The 11,239-nt window shown below is 45.5% G+C and overlaps 1 protein-coding gene across 1 annotated transcript; it reads left to right on the plus strand.

Annotated features, from left to right (window-relative positions):
• The first annotated feature begins 770 nt into the window (after positions 1 to 770).
• Positions 771 to 11,039, plus strand: LOC131210159 (UPF0047 protein YjbQ). Its single transcript, XM_058203364.1, has 4 exons — positions 771 to 1,020; positions 9,747 to 9,801; positions 10,045 to 10,126; positions 10,213 to 11,039. Exons 1-4 carry the CDS (start codon positions 858 to 860, stop codon positions 10,426 to 10,428), a joined length of 516 nt encoding a protein of 171 aa, XP_058059347.1. The 5' UTR covers positions 771 to 857; the 3' UTR covers positions 10,429 to 11,039.
• Positions 11,040 to 11,239: the final 200 nt, after the last annotated feature.

An 11,239-nucleotide genomic window follows, 5' to 3' on the forward strand; every position in this document is an offset into this window, starting at 1 on the left:
CGTTAATCAAGTGTGCTTGGGTGTGCGTTCGTATGTTGGAATCAGTAGCAATAGTAGTGCATGGTGCGCAGTGCTAGCCTTTCAATAGTGATCGGGAGCGGGCCAATCGGCCAGCCGAGATGTGTCGTCGGAGTGCAGCGATCGGATAGTGTTTTTGGAACGACAGCTCCACCGGAAGAGTACGTGAGTGCGTGATTGAATGCGGGCTGGCCGCCGGTTGGTGCCGGATCGTGCAACAGAAGGGAAGAACCAAGAAGCAGAAAGATCGGTTGTTGTTTGCAGTGCTGTTCCCGACCGGCGCCTAGTGGTTGTGTCCTGCTGCGCGCAGCGAATCAGTCGTTCCCTTGGTGCAATTTCCCCGCCACAGTGTGTGCGGCGGTGGCGGCGGCGGCGGGTGTGCGTGTTAAGTAATTATCACACATTTCGCGCCATTTCCCTGCCTCAAAACGGATCACTCCCGCAAACGGAGCAGCCCTCCTTCATCGGTCACCGACGAGTCGTCGTCCTCGCAACCGCCGTCCGCATCCGCCGGAGGCCGGGTGAGAGGAGGGAGTGCACGAGGAGGAGCGGCTGGCGAACGGGGCGGCAGGAAGGCGAGTCTCGCTGACGGAGAAAGTGTTGGCGGTGAGGCGGGTGAGCGAAGCAGTGGAGGCGGAAGTTCGGCGGCCAGTCACCGTCACCATTCCGCCGCCGCGGGACACCACCAACGCCAGCATCTGCAGCATCACCACCACCCGCAGCAGCAGACATTGGTGGGAGTGAACTCCGGAGCGGTGGCCAGAGCGGCGACGACGACGGCGGCGACGACTACGACGACGACTACTACTACGGGCTCATCATATGAGAAGAGCACTAACATGGCTTCATCGAATCACCGCGGCATACAGATTGGTTCCGCATGGTTTCAGCGAAAGATCAACCTACGGCCCCAGCACCGGGGGGTGCACCTGGTGACGGAGGAGATCCTACGGCAAATGCCGGAGTTGGGCCAGTTTTCGGTCGGACTGTGCCACGTTCAAAGTAAGTATCGGAGGCTGCGGCAGAAGCACAAATGTGGGTCAGGGTTAAAGACCGGAGGGGGGCCGTCTCAACGTCCCAGCCCGAAAGGACTTTGGTAGCGTCCGCATGGGGTATCTGCATGCATTCGTCCTTTCGTCCCAAGAGGCGAAAGATTATGCAATATCTGACTTTTTGCTGCTGCGAGACACAGATTTTACATTTGGTGTTTCAGTAATGGTGTTGATTGTTTGATTGCAACTTAAAGCAAATTCTCAAATACTCAAAATGGGAGATCGCGTCCACTTTTTGCATGTTCGAATATCGCTGAGCGATCATTTAACTGATGGCTACCATCACGATCACGCACTTTAAAGGGCCCAGTCGATGGCGGCTACGGCCGCTGTCTACGATCGCGGTTCATCGGCAGTGCACGACTGCCGCTACTCGGGAAGTCTCCAGCGTTCCGTCGTTATGCTTCGTCTGCGACCATGCACCGCACATGGACCCGCTTCGCTCCTTTCGCAGATGTGGCTCTCATACCGCGCACCCTTCTTAAGGGCCACAGACTAGCACGGCTAATTGCGATGTGGAAATGTGCTGATAATTAGACCCGATAAACAGGCAACGATTTGAAATATGTCTTGATTACTTATTTAGCGCCCAGAAGCCAAACCAAGGCAAGGGCTCGGATAGTACGTGAGAGTGCGAGAGCGATTTTCCCCAACGGAAGGCTACACACCCAGTGACCGGCGCAAATCGCTCGTCACACGGAATCTCAGGCGGCCGCCGTTGCGTCGGGCGTTCCGGTTTGCCCTTCGGCAAGCGGGCACCGGCCGCGCAAGAAACCACAAGTCCGTTTTTCACTTCGTAAACGTAACGTGTGCGCGGTGGTGCACTTCCGCCGCTGCAGCAACTGGCGCGCGTACCCTCGCGTTGCCGGTGCCTGGTGCAGTCGCGTGCCGGAGAATTGAAAATAGAAAATCCCTTCCCCTGGTCAATTGTAACTTATCCGATTCCCTGACCCCCGCCGGCCGACAGACAGTTCCCCGGGGGTCTGAGGCGGTTTTCTTACACGGACGTTGCGGACGAGCTGGCCGGGAGTTGGGGGTCCTGAAAACCGGGTTTGCGTGACCGAGTATCGTTGTCATTTGTCTTTTCGTCCCGGTCCCGGGACGGCTCTAGGCTCTATAGTGCGCCCGTCGCTGCCGTCAGGTACGTCGTCAATTTTGAATTATTTACTGGGTGTTGCGGGGCGCAACCTTAGAGGAAATGACGGAACCGGTGAACATGACGGACACCGGCCGGAAAGGAGTGCAAAAAATGAGTTTCCGTCCGACGGCGGGGGAGGGTGCTATTTAGCCTGAGCTTTGTTGTTACTGCTCCGCAATGCATAGTTCGATCCTTCGTTCTGATGCGTCTCAAATTGTTGCGCCAATCTGTTACTCCTCGTAGAGCACACACATAACAAGTGCAAAATTTTGTGTCTTTGGGTTCTTACATAATTCCTTATACGGTCGGAGCTGACGGGAAATGTAACTGAAGATCTATCATTCGCAGTTTTATTGACCTAGGAAAGCGCTAAGCCTCTGGTCAAACTGAACTGACACTAATGCTGAGGACCAACGGTGGCTTTACGCCGTTCAACGAGATCGATAGTCACCGCGGAAGGATCGATAGTCACCGCGGCCACCTTACGTGTGCGATAGGCAAACGGGTATCTTCCAAAACGAGCCTCAAAAGTGCCGAAGCGCGCGGATATTCAACGGAGATCGGTAGACCGAACGCACGGAAACGGAGGAGCATGAAATAGTCACGAGGATGGCGACGTTTCTTGGGTTCCCTCTGATCGCGTTTCCGTTTGAGCCACTGCCGCTGCTTGACTGGCTGGGTGGCGTATGAATAAAGAATACTCTGCAGATATAAATCTAAATTATGAGATGGCGAAAACCGTACCGTCGGTGAAAAGCCGTCTTTTCGGCCGGCTCTGTGCCCCCGGAACGCTGCCTCCCGGATGCTGGGTGTACTTGTGTCTGGCGGGTTAGCTTTTGAGGATGGCCGGTATTGGTGAACGTATTTTTCCCGTTTTTGTTTTCGGCATTGCAAATAGATGGCAGATTCGTGCGTGCATGGCCAGCATGTGGTGGAGTGATCGTAGTAAGATTTGGGGTTTCTACCAAACTTGTTGGCTTTCCCAAGCTCGTCCCAAGTGTGAACCCGATTTGACGATAATTTTCTAACATTATATAACAACACCGGCAAAAGCAACGCCAGTATATCAGGAAGCTAATAATGTTCTTCGCCTCTTACGCTTCAATTTTGATGATCAGAACCGATTGCCATTCAATGTGTAGTTAGATAATTATCGACATTCTTAATTGATCGTCAAATCGTATAATAATGGCATACCCGGTGGTCTATTTATTGGTTTAGAAGGTAGTGTTTTTTTACCTGGGTGTTTCCAGAAGCATTCGTTCAAGCATGTATGTAAATTTCCAATGCATTAATAATACTGTCCTTCGGTAACCAGCTGTGCTGGTTGGCCTCCGTACCCCATTCCGGGGCTTCCATTCTTTTCCACCGTCTTATTCAGGGCAATATCGACCACTCAACAGAGGCAACCCGCCGTACGGCGGTCGATGTGTCCCGGGTGACGTTAATTCTGGAGCTGGTTGATTTGTGGAGCACGCAGCTTTGGGTTTACAAACGATAAACGTGAAGCGGCAATCGACAAGTGTTACGAATCTTTCTTTCGCGACAATGTTTTCCTTTGCCGAATGGATCCTCATCGACAGACAGAAAGCGGTAGCAGCAACATTTTTTGAAGTTCCACAAAGTTCCCTTAAAACTATTGGCACAAACGTTATTTTTTCGTGATGTTAGCAGCTAAAATGCAGCTGTCGATGGACTAAAATCACAAACTGACCGGTTATCGGTTTAAGGTTAAAAAAGGCTCATCGATAAACACCGTGGCTGGGAGTTGTCGTTTTTTTCGTATCCAATATCAGTGTGACCCTCATGCCAAGTACTACTCACTGTCGTTTTTGGCATTCACCTAAAATATCGAATTTCATTTGACCATGTCAACATTCACTAGCACACTTCAGGTTCATCAGAGAGAGAGAGAGAGAGCTAGAGAGAGAGACGGAGAAATGAGAGAGAAATAGAGAGAGAGATAACAACAGAGATAGAGAGACTGTATGCTGGCCATGCTGGGTGTTATGCTCTCATCACAGGATTTTGGCAGCGGGTAGTGTGTTGTTGATGGGGTAGCAGCGAGAATGCGAATAGGTTTGCTCTCGTTTACGTTGCAGCAAACCGAATGTTGCGAATGAAGCACGAAATCTGACGAAGCTAGGCATCTAGTATCCTGGTGCACACACCCGGTCCCAGATACGAGAAGGAACCAAAAAATCCGTGTCCATGACCTGACTAAAGTAATCGTGACGGTTGGTCGAGTTTCGTTGCATGTCTTTTTTCTCTGTCTCTCTTCCGTTTTATCATTCTCTCTCTCTTTATTTTCTCTGTGACCTGCAGTTCATGTCCGTGCACCGTTGATAACATTGGACTTAAAAATGCTGTCGGTACGGAAAGATAGACGATAGATAGAGAGAGCATGCTAGAAACAATTTGATAAACCCGAAAAGAAAAGGATAGAGAGAAAAGGATTATGATTCCGGTAGGTTCTTTTTTGCAAGAACATATACACAACGGGGAAGTGGCTTCGACAAAGGATCCCTTTACAGCATTGCTGCTGTGTTCTCTATCATGTTTTGATCGTCGATCGCAGTCTCGTATTCTGGCTGGTAAATGTCTCACCAAAGCCAGCAAATAGATCACAACTTTGAGAACAAGGTCGGCCAGAAGGTAAATCACGTAAGTTGGGCTTAGTATTACAAAATGATAACAGAAAGATGAATGTAGTCCACGCTACATGAGGATATCAAAAGTTCTTAAAAGAGAAAAGGAAATAGAGCGAGAGAGAGAGATAGGTAGAAAGAGAAGAAGTTGTGTGTTTTTTGCATTGAGAGAACCGTATTACAACGTTGCCACCTGGCCCGGAGGAGTGAAAAGATAAGAATAGAATATTAAAAACGAGTATAAAGAAAGAAAACTAGTAAAGAACAAAAATGAGGAAAATTCGATAGATAGAGAAAGAGAGAATTAGCACAGGACAATACGAATGAAACAAATAGGACCCCTAAGGTGCTATGAGTGAAATATTATTATTTCAGAGCGTGTAAGATCACTTCTAAACACTGTGCCGGCAAGTACCGCACTGTCAATCGAACGCAAATGTTGACGCAGTTTGTGGAGGCCTTTTTGTTTTCTGGCATTCGTCTGTGTCCTGCTTAAGACCGCCTGTTCCCCACTGCAGAATGGTTACCTTCGGTGCCCTAGTTTTCTAACGGAGTAATGCTAAGATATTTCTCCATACACAGTTTATTAAATTTGAACCAAGTGTGTAGTGCACACTTGCTTCAATGCAAAGTTCCCCGCTATCAAACCTAAAACGGTGGTGGCGTAATTATCTCCAGGCAACCCTCTTTTGCAGCAAAAGCACGCATTTGTTGCAATTGAGTTAATTCATACGGTGGTGGTTCTTCATTGTCGTTAGCCTCTGTCATGCTGCAATGGAGGATGAAGTTGAGGTAATGAAAGGAGCATGACGGAAATTACGGTGCGTGATAGACAACGCCACTACAAACATCGTTTTTACGACACATCATAACGCACCGCCGGCAGGCTTCCGACCCGGCCCGTCGTTCGTTAGTTGCCCGCAAACGCGCACAAAAATATGACATGTCTGAAGATCCTGAAACAGTGCTGTGTGTAGCAGATACGCGTGCAAAGTACTCTCTTGTTGAGGCGCGCGAGAGTCTTGCAGTGCGGGTGTTTGCGTGTATCTATGTGTCTGTGCACATGCTCTCCTGGATAGGCGACCCAGATATTCAAGCAATGCAAAGAATCATGAATGAATGAATGACGGAGAAGATGACGGTAGCCCTTCATTTTAGCGTATTACGAAGTGAAGGTTTTTTTTACCGTAGCTCTTGATTCATAAGGACCTCGCACGGTTAGATTGAGTCAAACCTAGAAATGTGTTGTAATCACAGGGTTTTCTTTTTTCTGCTTACTTTTGTAATGCACAAACATTGGCATATCCATCAATAACCTAAACTCAATTCAAGTTCAGTTCAGGGGAGTTCAATTCCCTCCCAAGTTTCAAAGAGAGTTGCGTCGGATAATTAATACCACCGTCGAAGTTTAAATCTTTCGCCTCGTCACATCGGCCCATCGTTAATAAACAGTAATATCCGTCGGAACACTGTTTTTTTTTTAATTTAAGGGGTGTTAGAAAAATGCGGGCTATCGGTGTGTACAAGACTATGATGGATGAAGTTGATGTGTATGTCTTATTGATGTGTTTTCCTTCCGATAATTTCAGTTTTCAAGTTCAGTTTTATATGATTTTAAATTATTGCATAGTTGATTGCTAATGTTTTCGCTATCTCCTCTGAAAATTTTACTCTAGATCGGTCATTACTTATTACTCGGTCGGTTACAAAATTACCCCAATTTTTCTGTGACCGACTTTCCGTTGTCGGTCCATCGTGCTTATAAACACACAAATTCATAGTTCCGTCATAGTTCCGTCTGCGAATTACCCATCCGGCGGTCGTTTTTCGTCGACTTAGAGCTTGATAGTGTCTCACTTGATCGGACACCAAACTCCTGATTAACGTAAACGTCGTCCCGCAGGAAATGCTGCGTATCTCCCGAAATCTTTTCCCGAGTCCGGCAAAAATACTAAAGTATACTGAAAGGCGCGTTTATTGAAAACAGCAGGAGTAGCAAATATATCCATGGCACAGACAGGTCGACGTCGTTTGCTGTCCTCGACGCTTCACAACAGAGCAATACCGACACCATGGGGTGGACATGTAAGAAGGAAAGTGCCCTCGTTGTACAATGGTAGACATCTCGGAGTAATAAATTAGATATTTAAATTAAATATCTAAATGCAGTTGTATTGTCCAAGCCTTTTAGCAAATTCATCTGATCTTGATTAGATGCCAAAGGCTCAACGATCTTGTTTCCTGTTAAATTCCTTTTAAACAAAGATTATACGAACTCCGCTACCACTGCACTAGAGCAGATAATATTTTTAATTCTTTTGCTGGTCGCTTTAGGCTATCGCTTCTCCTTTGCGGCAGTTGTACCGTATCTGTGCCGGTGTTTTACCGATAGTATTTTGCAAAATTTCCGACTGCGCGATGATGTGGGCCGTTTGCATGCTAACAGATAACGCAGGGTCACCAGAAGAATCTAATCAGTTGACCCAATTATCAGCGGGTGGTTGTGCAATGGTGCTATTCCTGTGCACCCTACTCATTATCACGCCATGTTTAACGTTTTTGAGCGTTCAATGAAACATTTGCGCAATAAGATGACTTGAATTTGGAAGTAGCACTTACCGTGCTGTATGTTGATAGCTTCACTGTTTCAATAAAAAAAATGATTGACTGAGTGAAACTGGGTGAATTCACTTACATTTGTATCGTATTCGCTTATCGCTTTATTTTAAGACATTTTGAAAAGTTGACATCCCGTTTTATAAATCTCCTCGACATCGAAAGTCAGCGGTTACATACGAGGATGTCGGTATATTTAGATAAAAGTAACAACCACGGGGACATTGAAGGTAAATAAAAATTGGCGACTTACTTTCTCCTTGACTTGTTTGCGTTTATGCATTCGTTTATGCATTTTGACAGCGTTTATGCGTTTTGAACATTTTTATCATCCGCTTAATCCGTGGCTTGTCGTTTTGTCGTACGCCCCAGTGGAGGCAATCGATTTAGTTGCTCTGCGGTTCTCTACCTGCTCATTTTATATTGTAAATCGGTAATTAAAGTTTGTCCTTCACCGATGACGAACTGGAGGCAATGTTGATTTAGTGTACTTCATTGTTTCGATCAAGGCGCCGAAATGGGATGTGATGGATCCGATGATGGAACATTTTTGCTTTGCTCGAAGCGCATTTGATCCTAGCTCTCTGCTTTGCTGCGTCGCCGGTATTAGCTTTCGCCCGACGCTCGTAACACGTTTCTGGATATATGCTCGTTCGAACAGGGACACAGTTTTCCCATAACTCACACTCTGGCGCAGTGTACTGGTGGTTGCAGCTTGTGTCATTGCCCGAAAAGTCATGTGTCCTGCGTGTGGCCGATTGAACGAGCCTTGCAGATAGCAGCGCACGACCGGAAGTAACCGCGCGAGAACCGTTGGCACATGCCACAGGGAATTGTTTTTCCGATTGAGGACAACGAGTGCTTAATGAAAAATACCTCCTGATCCTGGGCCAGCATCCTTTTGATGTATTTTGCAAACCGACGCCAAAATTATGAAAAAGGAATTTAAATATGTATCATTGGCGCCGGCCATCGCATTTTCTTGTGTTTCTGCGAACGGGCGTTCCTTGCCTCATGTGATTCAAGATAAAGCGGCATGATGGGAATTTCTTTTTAATAAAAGATGTTTAAGTTGATTACACAATTTACATTAATTGCCGAATTCTTGGTAAACGCTATAATTCGATGGAAAAATGATGAACCTAAACGATGGATAAAAAATATCGAGCTGAGTGAAACACACAAATTAAATTCTTGGCAAGCGGCGAAAATCGAAACGAAAAGCTACATTTTAGAGGAATAACGGAACGGCAGGGCAATACACAGGTCGACCGCTTTCGACAAATTTGTTAATCCATTAATCGTCATGAATGGTGGTGCATCATGACAAAACGCGCATATACACGCGACACGAGCGAGCAATGCGCTCCCCAAGGGCGCACGATTATTCCGCATGCCGGAAGTGTTGTTGTATTGCACCATAAATTTGTTGTACTTTACCGCCAGCGTTTAAAGGTAATCATGGCATTACACATCAGCACGTTTTTGCCATCGTTGCTTGTTTAAGCAATGCATGTGGAAATTCCATCTTTTAAGCCCTAAGAAAAGTAGGGCTTAGCTAGTCGATACGATTACTTACAGTAAATTAAATCCTCTGTCTAATTAACTATGTAAGGTTTTGTGCAAACTAAGTTTTTCATGAAACTGAGACTGATAATGGTAGGATGTCCATACCCTGTTTTGTTAATTAGTTTAGGTTTTGGATTAGTAATTGGCTGGTAGTGGAACTGTAACGCCTTGGGCGCTCTCTAGATGATAGAAAACTAATTTACTATTCATTTGGAAACCACGGAACGGAAACGTATGTAAAGCCACACAGTCTTATAGTGCAATGCAAGTGCAGAGCGTTTATTTGGTGCTGTTAGGATTGCATTTCGAGGAGTTTAGGTCCAGAATTTGAACATGTGAGGCGTTTTAAAACAATGAGCCATGAGCAATGAGCATAGTGAACTAAGAAACGAATGGAACAGATATGGTACAAAAGATATGGCATCTTGTATCCCTTCGGTTTAGATAAAGTACGCTGACGTTGAAAATCTAGTAAAGTGGAACAAGTGAATGAGCATATTAACAGCCAACAGCTAGTGAGAGTTTTCGTATCTCTTCACCTAAACCATATTTTAAACAATTCAAGCATGGGCTTGCGAAGGAAAAAAATGGTACAAATACTACAATTGTTTGCTGTGTTTCACGCAAAAGCACAAACATATATTACAAATTTCCTGATAGGTTGCAATTTATTCAATATTATCACTTTCTTTTTCATAATTTCAGTTTTGCACACATCGGCTAGTTTAGCACTCAACGAAAGTTGGGATCCCGACGTACGGTAAGTGGTACATATGAAACTGACATTAGATAAACATGGTTAAACTATTTACTCTTGCAAAGAAATGCCGTAAACACCTATTTGAATACCATTGTATAAATGGTTAAGCTAAGACCAGCAAATAAGAAAGCAAGGTGCAAAAAACAGTCTTGTGAAATATTTACAAACGAAAGCATCTCATCCTCGAATTATGCTTGCTGCCCAAAATGTTGCTAATTAATGTTTTTCTTTTTTGCCTTCTAGAGATGATATGGAAATGATGCTGAATAAAATAGTGCCCGAAGGCTTACCATATAGGCATTCCTGCGAAGGTCCCGACGACATGGTATTTATGCAAGAAAAAAATCTTTTCACCACCTTGAGTTTGTTCGGGCCAATTTGCTGATTTTTATCTGTTCATTTACTACACAGCCTGCACACGTTAAAGCCTGCTTCCTCGGAAGCTCCCTGACAATCCCCATCACGGACGGTAAACTGTCACTCGGTACGTGGCAGGGCGTCTGGCTGTGCGAACATCGAGACCACGCAGGCTCCCGGAAGCTTGTGATAACGCTTTCCGGTTGCCCTCGGGACTCAGCCCGTAGCCCACTTTCGCCAGTATCACCGATCGCTTCCACCTCCAGTTAGGGAAGGCCGCGCTCTGCTCGCGATAGTCGGTAATCGTGGGTTAGAGCGGCTTTCTGCTGTAAAGCCATAAACTACTGTCCAACTACCACAGAAGAAACAGCAACAACAACGGCAATTTTAACCAAAACAGCGACAACCACAAAACCAGTAACATCAACAGCAACAAATTCAACTTATGCTACCAGTAATGCTACTACTACTACCATTATTACATTAAAAAATAATGCTACTTATGACACTACTACTATTATTCCCAGAACCACTAGTACATCTATTACTACCGCAATTAACGATTGCAAATCTGCGTAAGATAAGCAAATGCCCGGATCCGACGTGCAAATTCGGAATAAAAATCAGACAGAAAAAGAGAAAACCAAAAAGAGTCCAACGAGCAGACATCAGTCGAAAGAAGGACCCCTTTATTCTTTTTATTTTCAATTCATCAAAAATCATCGGTCGCGTTCGGCCACCGACGGGTCATAGCTAATTGGTAAATAAAACGTTACTAAAATACATTTTTCCCCCAAAAGAAAGGGTGGGGCCTGACTCGAAAGATTGAACTTATCGAAAAAAGCAACAAATTTTAATGAAAAGAAAATCCTTCAGCTCTCTGCAAGGTGCCGGGGTTTGTCCGAGTCAGTTGTCTATAATCAAATTGTGGCAGAACGAAATGGATTAAAATCGAGGCAATAGACAGAACGAAGTGTGAAAAACACGAACAATGAATTGGAGTTGCACAATTCGATGAGAGAGAGAGCGAGAGAGAGAGACGGGTATTGGTGTGAAATAAGGGCGATTTAATGGAACAATC

This window comes from Anopheles bellator, chromosome 2 (assembly GCF_943735745.2).
Source record: "Anopheles bellator chromosome 2, idAnoBellAS_SP24_06.2, whole genome shotgun sequence".
NCBI classification, from domain to species: Eukaryota; Metazoa; Arthropoda; class Insecta; order Diptera; family Culicidae; genus Anopheles; species Anopheles bellator.